Genomic DNA, 12,405 nt, shown 5'->3' with positions numbered 1-12,405 from the left:
GGCTGTGCGGACCCCAGATGTGTGATGTAGCAATTGCCCTAATAAGGGGCTGTGACCCCTCAAGGCTGGAGAGGGCGTCTATAAAAGGAGCAATGTCAGCCCGTGGTCTCTCAGTGCATCTGCCTTAAAACTGCTCCCCGTGGCAGAGGGTGGATCTACAGGGACAGCGTGACCCTAGAACAGGGGATCTGTTAGTAACATCGTTCCCCCCGGGAGCAGCCAGTAATGGAACCGATTCGCTCTTGAGCGAGTCCCGTGCACTCCAGCAGGCAGCGGTGATGTGTCCATCCGGACTAGTGTACCCCGGCGTGGGTCTGACATCTGCCACAAGGGGGCGGTGACGGGTCCCTACAGACACACACCGCAAGGGCCAGTGGCATGTGTCATGCACGCACACACCCGCGCCAGCCAGCTCCTTTGCCATGCCAGGCGGCGGGCACTCCCCTTTGTTCCCTGCTGGCGTAAGGCATTCGGAGGCTTGTGTTTCTTGTGCGCTGACTCCCCCCCCTTTCTCCCCCAGCTGATAACGGCCTGAACCCCGTGTGGCTTTTCAAGCAGTTCGTCTTCGACATCAACAACCCTGAGTTTGCCTTCCTGCGCTTTGTGGTGTACGAGGAGGACATGTTCAGCGACCCCAACTTCCTGGCCCAGGCCACCTTCCCCGTCAAGGGCCTCAAAACAGGTACAGACTGCCTGCCGCCAGCCCCTCCTCTCCGCGCTCCCTCCCTGAGGTAGGCCTGTCCCCGGAGCCAGCTCTGCATGGGGATTTCCTCACCCCAGGACATCTCCCTGTTCAGCTGGCAGTGCCCGCCCCTCCCAGCTCTGTCCTCACCAGCAATCCCCTGGTGCCCCAAACCTGCCAGCTCCCTCCCTTCCCAAACGAATGTGTTGCTGTGAGATGGCAGGAAGGACAAAGTGTGAGCTTGCCGGGTTTGCAGGGGAGTGTGCAAGAACATCTGCGTGTGCACGGGAGCGTGCGTGTGAGGAGGCCGGTCCTGGCTGCTTGCATCTGTGCCCAGGCATGCTGGGAGGGCAGCGCGGGAGCCGAGGCGGAGGCCCGGGCACGCTGGGAGGGCGGCGCGGGAGCTGAGGCGGAGGCCCGGGCATGCTGGGAGGGCGGCGCGGGAGCTGAGGCGGAGGCCCGGGCATGCTGGGAGGGCGGCGCGGGAGCTGAGGCGGAGGCCCGGGCGCGCTGGGAGGGCGGCGCGGGAGCTGAGGCGGAGGCCCGGGCGCGCTGGGAGGGCGGCGGGGGAGCTGAGGCGGAGGCCCGGGCGCGCGGGGAGGGCGGCGCGGGAGCTGAGGCGGAGGCCCGGGCGCGCTGGGAGGGCGGCGCGGGAGCTGAGGCGGAGGCCCGGGCTAGGTGGGAGGGCGGCGCGGGAGCTGAGGCGGAGGCCCGTGCGCGCTGGGAGGGCGGCGCGGGAGCTGAGGCGGAGGCCCGGGCGCGCTGGGAGGGCGGCGCGGGAGCTGAGGCGGAGGCCCGGGCGCGCTGGGAGGGCGGCGCGGGAGCTGAGGCGGAGGCCCGGGCGCGCTGGGAGGGCGGCGCGGGAGCTGAGGCGGAGGCCCGGGCGCGCTGGGAGGGCGGCGCGGGAGCTGAGGCGGAGGCCCGGGCGTGCTGGGAGGGCGGCGCGGGAGCTGAGGTGGAGCCATGCCGACTGGGTTGTTATCACCTCGCTGCTGCCTGCAGGCTACCGGTCAGTGCCCCTGAAGAACAGCTACACTGAGGATCTGGAGCTCTCCTCCCTGCTCATCCACATCGAAATCATCAACGCCAAGGTGAGCGGCCTGTGACACGACTCACCCCACCAGGAGCTGGCTGCCCCCAGCATCGGCTGGTGCCTTTAAGTATCAGAGGGGTAGCCATGTTAGTCTGGTTCTGTAGAAGCAGCAAAGAATCCTGTGGCACCTTATAGACTAACAGACGTTTTGCAGCATGAGCTTTCGTGGGTGAATACCCACTTCTTCGGATGCAAGTGGTGGAAATTTCCTGGGGCAGGTATATATAAGCAAGCAAGAAGCAAGCTAGAGATAACGAGGTTAGATCAATCAGGGTGGATGAGGCCCTGTTCTAGCAGTTGAGGTGTGAAAACCAAGGGAGGAGAAACTGGTTCTGTAATTGGCAAGCCATTCACAGTCTTTGTTTAGTCCTGAGCTGATGGTGTCAAATTTGCAGATGAACTGGAGCTCAGCAGTTTCTCTTTGAAGTCTGGTCCTAAAGTTTTTTTGCTGTAGGATGGCCACCTTAAGATCTGCTATTGTGTGGCCAGGGAGGTTGAAGTGTTCTCCTACAGGTTTTTGTATATTGCCATTCCTAATGTCTGATTTGTGTCCATTTATCCTTTTCCTTAGAGACTGTCCAGTTTGGCCGATGTACATAGCAGAGGGGCATTGCTGGCATATGATGGCATATATTACATTGGTGGAAGTGCAGGTGAATGAACCGGTGATGCTTCCGCCGACGTGCACAGGCAGAAATTGTGGAAAAACAACATCGCTTGCCTCACAACCTAAGTCGTGCAGAACGCAATGCCATCCAAGCCTCAGAAACCATCCTGACATTATAATCAAAGAGGCTGATAAAGGAGGTGCTGTTGTCATCATGAACAGGTCTGACTACCAAAAGGAGGCCGCCAGACAACTCTCCAATACTAAATTTTACAGGCTACTTCCCTCAGATCCCACTGAGGAATACACTAAGAAACTGCACCATCTACTCAGGACACTCCCTACACTAACACCAGAACTAATCAACATACCCTTAGAGCCCCGACCAGGGTTATTCTATCTACTACCCAAGATCCACAAACCCGGAAATCCTGGACGCCCCATCATCTCGGGCATTGGAACTCTCACTGAAGGACTGTCTGGATATGTAGACTCTCTACTCAGACCCTATGCTACCAGCACTCCCAGCTATCTCCGTGACACCACTGATTTCCTGAGGAAACTACAATGCATTGGTGACCTTCCAGAAAACACCATCCTGGCCACCATGGATGTAGAGGCTCTCTACACAAACATCCCACATACTGATGGAATACAAGCTGTCAGGAACAGTATCCCTGATGATGCCACAGCACACCTGGTTGCTGAGCTCTGTGGCTTTATCCTCACACACAACTATTTCAAATTTGCTGACAATATATATCTCCAGATCAGTGGCACCGCTATGGGCACCCGTATGGCCCCACAATATGCCAATATTTTTATGGCCGACCTGGAACAACACTTCCTCAGCTCCCGTCCACTCACGCCCCTTCTCTACCTACGCTACATCGATGACATCTTCATCATCTGGACCCATGGGAAGGAGACTCTGGAAAAATTCCACCACGATTTCAACAGCTTCCACCCCTCCATCAACCTCAGCCTGGACCAATCTACACGGGAGGTCCACTTCCTAGACACCACGGTGCAAATAAGTGATGGTCACATCAACACCACCCTATACCAAAAACCTACCGACCGCTATGCCTACCTTCATGCCTCCAGCTTCCATCCCAGACACACCACAAGATCCATTGTCTACAGCCAAGCACTGAGGTACAACCGTATCTGCTCTAACCCCGCAGACAGAGACCAACACCTAGAAAATCTCCACCAAGCATTCTCAAGACTACAGTACCCACACGAGGAAATAAGGAAACAGATCAACAGAGCCAGACGTGTACCCAGAAGCCTCCTACTAGAAGACAAACCCAAGAAAGAAACCAACAGGACTCCACTGGCCATCACATACAGTCCCCAGCTAAAACCCCTACAACGCATCATCAGGGATCTACAACCCATCCTGGACAATGATCCCACACTTTCACAGGCCTTGGGTGGCAGACCAGTTCTCGCCCACAGACAACCTGCCAACCTGAAGCATATTCTCACCAGCAACTGCACACCGCACCATAGTAACTCTAGCTCAGGAACCAATCCATGCAACAAACCTCGATGCCAACTCTGCCCACATATCTACACCAGCAACACCATCACAGGACCAAACCAGATCAGCCACAACATCACCAGTTCATTCACCTGCACTTCCACCAATGTAATATATGCCATCATATGCCAGCAATGCCCCTCTGCTATGTACATCGGCCAAACTGGACAGTCTCTAAGGAAAAGGATAAATGGACACAAATCAGACATTAGGAATGGCAATATACAAAAACCTGTAGGAGAACACTTCAACCTCCCTGGCCACACAATAGCAGATCTTAAGGTGGCCATCCTACAGCAAAAAAACTTTAGGAGCAGACTTCAAAGAGAAACTGCTGAGCTCCAGTTCATCTGCAAATTTGACACCATCAGCTCAGGACTAAACAAAGACTGTGAATGGCTTGCCAATTACAGAACCAGTTTCTCCTCCCTTGGTTTTCACACCTCAACTGCTAGAACAGGGCCTCATCCACCCTGATTCATCTAACCTCGTTATCTCTAGCTTGCTTCTTGCTTGCTTATATATACCTGCCCCAGGAAATTTCCACCACTTGCATCCGAAGAAGTGGGTATTCACCCACGAAAGCTCATGCTGCAAAACGTCTGTTAGTCTATAAGGTGCCACAGGATTCTTTGGTGCCTTTAAGTCACTCGCCTCCTTTGGTCTTTAGCCAGCTCCCTAAACTCCCTTCTCACCCGGCCCCCAGCTCTGACTCCGAACAGCGCTGCAGAGCCGGCTCGCCCCTGCCCCAGGCCCAGTGCCTCGCCCCGCAGAGCTGCCAGCCTCCGAAGGAAGGGACTGGCTAGGAGAACTGAAGGTAGTGATAGCTGCACCATAGGGACCCTTCCCCTGCTGACCGGCCTTGGGAGCTCAGGGCACTGCTGGGCATCTGAGCAGCCCATGCCAGCTGACCAAAGACGAAGCTCAAACAGGCAGGCCAGGGACAGCCTATAGCATTCAGCAGGGAAGCCTCATCTTTCCGACAGAGGTGTGGCCCATGGAGACCACAAGTCCCAGCATGCAATGCAGCTTCTGGCTCAGCTCCCCTAGAAACTCTGCATGCTGGGATCTGTAGTCTTCACAGGCTGCACTGCTATCCCGATGTGAGTGTGGTGGGTGCCAGCTGAACATGGCTGCTGGTGCGGTGCCCACAGAGCCTGTAGCTGGACAAAGGAGGGGTGCCCTGATCAAGGGCCTGGGCCAGGGGTTCTCAAACTTCATTGCACCGCGACCCTCTTCTGACAACAAAAATTACTGCACAACCCCAGGAGTGGGGACCGAAGCCTGAGCCCGGCCGAACCCCCCTGCTGTGGGCAGCGGGAAGCCAAAGACCAACCCTCACTGCCCTGGGTGGGACCCAAGGGCTTCAGCCCTAGGAAGGGGCCTGTAACCTGAGCCCCGCCACCCAGGACTGAAGCCCTCTGGCTTTGGCTTTTGCCCTGGGCAGTGGGGCTCAGACTTCAGCCCCGGGCCCTTGCAAAATCTAAGCAAGCCCAGGCAACCACCGGCCTAGGCACTAAGGAGCACCCACACTTCACTAGTTAGATATACCCCTTGTGGCTTGGTACTGCTCACTCACCAGCTGCAGAGGGCACTGCGGAGCAGTGTGAGGCACTTTCACTCCCACCTGGGAGCTGAGCAGTCTGCATTCCTCATTGCTGCCAGCCAGTCGGGCTCAGCTGTCCTGGGCAGCTGGAAGGTCCCCAGGGAGAGTGTCACATAGTGGTTAGAGGAACTGGGTTCTGCTTGCTGCTTGGCCACTCACTTACTGTGTGGCCTTGGACAAGGCCCTGCCCCTCTCTGCCTCAGTTCTCCCATCTGTGAAATGGGGAGAATGGTTCAGATGCTGTCCTGGCTCACAGGGTGGGCTCTGAGGGTTAATTAAAGCATTGGGTTAATTGACTAAGGGGTCTGCATGTCACTAAATGATGGGGCAGTTGGGGATGTGGATCCCTATTAGAAACCATGTTGAGGCTGGCAAACTCATGCCACTTGTGATCGAAAGTGATTCTGAAGCCAGCTGTCTAGCTCCGGAGGGCTAGTGGACTCCTGGCTCCTGGGCTACCCAGAGCCGCAGCCCCTCTTTGCCTCACGAGAGTGTGTTTCTCAAGGTGGAGCAAGGAGGTCAGGCCAGTTTCTCAGCTCCCGACTCCCTGTGCGTCTCCTTGTTGCAGGAAGAAGACGAGGAGAACCTGTACTCCTCCATCCAGCAGCTGCGTGACCGAGCCAGCGAACTCTCCAACCGGGTCTCGAGCTTCGAACACAGCAACAACTGTGACTTGCGCCACCAGCAGTGGCTGGACGAGCTGCGGGCAGCCAAGGAGCGGCTGATGGAGCTGACCGAAGTGCGCAACAGGAAGTGAGTCCTGATCCCACGTGATAAACCCCATCCACCCACCCACCCATCCTGGGGAGCTGGGATAGAACCCAGCTACTTCAGCATGAAAAAAACAGGCTGCTGCCCCCGCAGCTGAAGGAGCGCTCCCTTAGCTATAGTAATAGTAGGTCCTTTATCCACTCTGTAGACCAGCCACTGGAGGGCAGTGTGATCACACATGCACTCCTCCCTAACTATCCTCTCATGCAGTGACAAATCCCAGTCCCTTAGGGAGCAGCTGTGAAGCGGGCAGACATCTGCTGTCTGCTCCCAGAGGGCCATGGCTAACGGTCCAAAGACATGTTACACATTCTTTCCCCCTCCAGGCTGATGGAGAAAAAGAAGAGAGATCGACAGATGGCCAACAAGCACAACTGAGCCAGCCGCGGGGCTCTCCCAGCTGGGGCCCTCTGCTGGGGAGCCTGGAAATTCTTGCCCGCAGGAGATCTGGCTGCTGCTACCAGCCATCCCCTCAACAGTCCACCTTTCCAGCTGGCTCGCTGCTCTCACCCTGCATCCGTCGGCTGCCCTGGGGGGAAGAGACATTGGCTGCTAGAACCGCAGCACTTGCAGGACCTGGAGAGAACTAGAGGTGGTTCTGAAGATGGGAGCGCAGAGCTGTGTTAGCACCTTTCCTGTTGTAACAACCGAGCTTTTCAATGAGATGGAAAAGGGGTCACGTGTCAGGGCGCGCAATGTTCTCAAGAGGATTCGAGCAGCCACCCGGGGCAGGGGTTCCCAGCAGCCGCCTTATCCCCAGTCAGTCTGATCTGCTTCAACATCTGTTAAAAAAAAAAAATTTCACCACCATGAGACTTCCAAAAGGGGGGAGGGAAGAGGGACATCTCAGGAGCTGTAGGTTCAAATCCTTTCGTAACTCACCAGTCTGCCTGTGTTCACGGTGGCGTCCCTGGATGACATTTCTCTGCCGTACAAAACCACCGCACGCACAGGGGCCCTGGGAGTGCCAAGGGTAGCAGGAGTGACTGGCCCGGGGGGCTGCAGGTTGTAATGGAGGGGCACCGGCAGAGCAGTGTGTGGAGCAGGAGGGTGTGTGCTCTGCCTGGCTGTTCCCCTCACAAGGGTTAGAGGAAACCCTGCCCCCTATTTATTTATTTATTGGGAGGCTGGCGCTTGATCCCTTGCTCCGCGGCCCTTTAGAGTCGGGGTGACACTTGCTGATGTGTTGCAGCTCTCCCTGAGCCTGCAGGGCCTGGGGAGCTGCTGTGACCCCCAGGCTCCTGCTCTGCAACGAGATAAACGGTCTGAATTGCCCTCAGACATTCCCAAGAGGCAGCCAAAGGCCACTACCAGTCACCCTGACATGCTGGGGGGGCAGAGGCCCCAGTGCATCCCTGGGAGCCTCAGGCTGAACGGCCGACGGCGGGAGCCACACAGCTGTGGGGGGCTTCCCAGCCCTGCTCCAGTAAGACAGGTACATTCCCATTCCCCCTGGCTGCAGTTCCCTCCTCCTGGAGCAGATCAGAGCCTGGGGAGCTGCCCGGCCCCAGGCTGGTGAGTGGAGCTTCTGGCTCTGCCTGGCCTTGTGCAGCTGAGGTCGAGGGGTTCTTGTCATTGCCACTGAAAGGGCTTTTCACCTCTGCGTTACCCGCTGCCCATCACCTCGTTAGCTTGTCGAGCAGAAGGGTGCAGGGAACCGGGATGAGGAATCGGTGGACTGAGAAGCAGCTGCACTCTGCACGTAGCTAGGGCTTTCCACCGTCCCAGTGCTGGACAGCTCCGCAACCCCCGGCAGGGAGGTGAGTCAGGATCGTTCGCCCCACCGGACCAACCAAGAAACTGAGGCACAGAGAAGGGAAGGGGGCATGCAACAAGCCAGTGGCTTCGGACCCAGGCGTCCAACCGATCGTGCTGCCTCCCTGCACGTTTGAGTTGGCCTAAGAAAGGACTATCAGCAGGCGCGCTCACACAATGACTAGGATTAGGCACCACAGACAGGAGCCCGGCTCACTCAGACCCACTTCTGAGCCCTTGCCCAGGGCAGGAACACAGGCTGCCCTGCCCTTCGGGTGTCACATACTAACAGCTGGGATCTCCAACGGGTGCCAGTATGGATGAGACACTCACTGAGCCAGTGCTGAGGTTTCCAGGCCATTTAGCTGCACAGGGAAGATGTAGACCCAGGAACTGTGCTGGGATCTCGAGAAATAGCTGCGATTTCTTTTTTCAATGTGTGTATGAACTGCGGGGAGGGTTCTGTGACCTGCCTCAGTATCAGGGCATGTGGAAATGATGCCCTGTCCCCTGAGAGACCTCACAGAATGAGGGAGGGGGGTCAGGCTTGCAGAGCTCCGCCTGCACTCTGCAGGGACAGCCACCTTTCAGTGCGGATGTAAAACCAAGGCCCTGACCACCCGCAGTCAGTGAGTGCCCTGGGCATGTTCCTTTGTTGTTGTCATTACAAATCCCATCTGCGGTGCTGTAAATAGAGGAGCGACACCAGCCCCCTTCCTCACAGGGCTGACAGTCTAAACTCAGGTGCAGGGCCAGCTCCAGGCACCAGCCAAGGAAGCTCGTGCTTGGGGCGGCAGATTCTAAGGGGCAGCTTTCTGTTCAATCCTTGGTGGCACGGCCGCCCTTTTTTTTCCTTTTTTTTCTTTTTTGGTTCACCCTGCTGGGAGCAGGCTGCACGCTCTGTCTGCCCCAGCCGGTGTCGGGTCTGCAGCAAGCCTGGCAGCCCGCGTCCTTCCCTCCCCGCTGACCTTCAATTCACCTGCAGGCAGGAGCGCTGTGGAGCCCTCCTGGCAGGCGGCGAGGCGGGAGGGGCCGACTGGCGAGCACCCCGGCAGAAGGAAGCCCTGGCTGCCCCCCTTCTCTCGCTCTCCCCCGCTCCCTCCCCCTTCCCACGCACTCCACTGCCCGGGGCACGTCTGCAACGCAGGGAGTCCCGCTAGCCAGCGCAGCCAGGGGAGGCAGCCGTGAGCCACCAAATAAGTGGCACTGAAAGTTTGCACCCTGGCTCCGGCCGCCCTCCACGGTTTTTATTTTATTTTTTTGCTTCGCCGCTCCGACCGCCCTGCACGGTTTTGGTGGGGTTTTTTTTGCTTGGGGCGGCAAAATAGCCAGAGCGGGCCCTGCTCAGTTGACAGACCATAAACAGGACCCAGTCGCTGGAGCTTGCAGGCCACATTTGGGGAAGGTGGAGGCAAAGGGAGCTCGGCCTGTGATCATGGGGAGGTTGTTCCAGGCATGTGGTGCAGGATGGAAGAAAGTAGGAGACGGGGGTGGACAAGGGTAGGAGGAGGGTACGCACGAAACTCCAGCTCAGGGAACGACGTTCTGCCAATCTAGCATGCCCAGCGCAGTTAGTCAGAGAGTTTATCCTTCTCGCCCTTCTTTAAACACTGTTGTGTGGTGTTAAACAGCTGCCACATCCCACCCCAGAGCTGGCTGCATTTCAGAGATCAGTCTAGAGAGCACTTTGGGATCCTTCAGGATGAAATGTGCTATATTATTATTTTTATTGTTATTTTATTTGTATGACAATAGCTGATATATGGGCTGCATTGTGCTAGGTGCTGCAAAAACACATAGTTACAGGCAGTCCCTATCCCCAAAGAACTTACTAAAGAGACACGGCAGGCAAAAGGTGAGAGGAGACACTGAGGCACAAAGCAGTGAAGTGACTTGCCCAAGATCACCCAGCAGGTCAGTGGCAGAGCTGACCATAGACATCAGTCTCCTGAGTCCCGCTGGCAGTGCAAGCCACAGTGCCATACGGCTACAGAAGGGAGCTGGGAAGAAACCAAACACCCAGCTGAGACTCCCCTGCCCTCCCAGCTGCTGCAGATCCCTGCTATTTCATCACCCCTACATAAATCCCTTCTTTTTAAAAACAGGACCTCTGATCTGAGAGCAGTGAAGGGGCAAGTGAAACCCCTTCCGAGGAATCCCAGACAGAGCTTCCCTGCCTTCCAGAGCCCCGGTAGGATAAATAAAAGGAGGAGTGCAGGAAACCACTTTGGATTCATGCCTGTGTTGTGAGGGGTTGTCCAACCTCTCAGCTCCAAAAGTCAGCATCTCGGGTCCAAGAAGAAGGATCCCGTGTCCACCCAGCTCTGGGATTGTTGTGAATGCAACATAATAAGGGGGGGATGCCAGGAAAATGCCTGAGGTACCTCAGTGGGCCAGATGCAGCCTGGGTGTAAGCACTGAAGCCCGCGGAGTTGTGCCCACCTACACCATGGCTGAATCTGACTCAATATTTGTTTTGGACCCATGTGGAGGAGAAGGGGGGAAGCCGGATGCTGGTTCCCCTCCCGTTAAATAGGAGGTGCACAGTTGTACGTCAGCCCCTGGAAAGTGCTAGGAGACGCTGGCACTGGGGCAGGTACTGACGTTTCCAAGAGTGGCTAGTAAAAGAAGCACAAGGGAGCCAGCAGCTGGAAGACAGGTCTTTGCAGCAGCTTCAGGCAGGTATCGGGTCAGGATGTTATTGTAGGTCTCATGCAGGAGGATAGAGTGTCCCTATGGGGGATCAGGCGTCCTGCTGGTGTCACTGCAGGGAGATCCGTGAATTCTTTGTATGAAAATAAATCTATTTAGCCAATATTTATACACACAGGTGTTGGTCTTGTTTTCTGTTGGTGCATTGCCCCACTCACCCCAGAGACCTCTACAGTCTCTGTCTGCTAGCTCTCAATTCTGGATTCAAAGCAGGACATTGGCCAAATGCAGCTCATCATTCTCCTCATCTGTAAGGAAAAGGGGCAGCTCCCGGAGCCAACACATTGCAGTGCTCCAGGTTAAAGTCCCATCCCAGCAGACGGGTTGCTCAGACCGAGAGAAAGGTGCCCTGGCTCTCTTCCTGGCCCCTGTGGGGATTCAATTAACATGCTGCTTACTCTCCTCTTCTACGTTATTAATGAAACTGCACCAGTCCGTCCCACTGGGCACAATCCCTGACCCTGAAGAGAAGTGGAGACAGGAAAGAAATAGAGATAAAGGAGAGAGAAAAGGACTATAGTGAAGACAGACACTGAGAAAGATTCACTCCTCAGACCCCATCCCATCCTCGTACATCATTTTCCATGGGTGACCCATGCTTCCCCCACTCGTCTAAAAACCCTGGGGGAAACATCACAGTGATGATCAGCTCCTCACCCAGCCCCTGGCTCCCTGGCCTGGGTTTGAGGGTGCTTAGGCTGCTCATGTGTCCCCGCAAACCAGGAATGACTCTGTTTGCAGGGCCTCTCACTGGGTCAATGCTGGGGTTTGCACATTTTGTTCCATCAACCTCAGCAGACTGGCCACCCGAAGGAGCCCCTGCGTGGCTGAGCCAATGGCATGGGCAGCGGCTGACTGAGTGCACACACACGGGGCCAGCCCTGAGCAGCAAGCGGGCTGGGGACGGAGTGAGTGAGTGTGATGGAGAACAGACACGCCAGAGAGGCTGAGAGCGAGAGAAAAAGGAGGAAAGGGGGAGAAACGATTAGTGCCAGAGCAGGGAGAGAGCAAGGTAAAGGAAAAAGAAAAGACAACATGGGAGTGGGATTCCTCGTCCCTCCCCACAGCCCAGCTGCCATTGCAGGCCCTCCTCCCTGACCCCCACCAAAGCCAACCCCTCCCTCCACCAGGACAAGTCGACTCATAGACTTTAAGGTCAGAAGGGACCATTATGATCATCTAGTCTGACCTCCTGCCCAACGCAGGCCACAGAATCTCACCCACCCACTTCTATAACAAACCCCTAACCTCTGGCTGAGTTATTGAAGTCCTCAAATTGTGGTTTGAAGACCTCAAGCTGCAGAGAATCCCTGCTGGGGATCCCCAGAGCAGGGAAGCACCATGCACAACCCTCTATTCCCCATCCCTTCGCAGCCAGACACCCACCAGGCCCGGGCAGCATGTGCACCCGCCACCCAGGCGCAGGAGTCCCACCCGCGGGGTGCCTCAGACTCCGGTGGCACTTTGCTGCTGGGGGAGGGCCATGGCCCTGGAGCATGAGGCAGCAGTGGAGGGGTGCTCACCCCCAGCCCCACCCTATTCCCACCCAGAAAGGCTGGTGGGGACTCCCCCTCAGGAGCAGCAGTGGAGGGGCTATGACACACAGCAAGTCCTCCAGCAAGAGGCGGGG

General features: G+C 56.6%; 1 protein-coding gene across 4 annotated transcripts in view; it reads left to right on the top strand.

Annotated features, from left to right (window-relative positions):
• LOC123364160 (1-phosphatidylinositol 4,5-bisphosphate phosphodiesterase gamma-1-like) overlaps nucleotides 1-10,888 on the top strand; it is a 130,659-nt gene extending 119,771 nt beyond the window's left edge. For all 4 annotated transcript variants that reach the window (XM_045006025.1, XM_045006023.1, XM_045006024.1 and 1 more), the window contains 4 exons: nucleotides 521-682; nucleotides 1,685-1,773; nucleotides 6,106-6,290; nucleotides 6,635-10,888. In XM_045006025.1, the coding sequence (XP_044861960.1) occupies nucleotides 521-682; nucleotides 1,685-1,773; nucleotides 6,106-6,290; nucleotides 6,635-6,686 (488 nt within the window). In that variant the 3' untranslated portion in view covers nucleotides 6,687-10,888. The remainder of the gene's footprint in view (nucleotides 1-520; nucleotides 683-1,684; nucleotides 1,774-6,105; nucleotides 6,291-6,634) is intronic.
• Nucleotides 10,889-12,405: the final 1,517 nt, after the last annotated feature.

The sequence above is a fragment of the Mauremys mutica genome, chromosome 2 (assembly GCF_020497125.1).
Source record: "Mauremys mutica isolate MM-2020 ecotype Southern chromosome 2, ASM2049712v1, whole genome shotgun sequence".
NCBI classification, from domain to species: domain Eukaryota; kingdom Metazoa; phylum Chordata; order Testudines; family Geoemydidae; genus Mauremys; species Mauremys mutica.
This window is presented reverse-complemented; position numbering and strand designations above follow the sequence as displayed.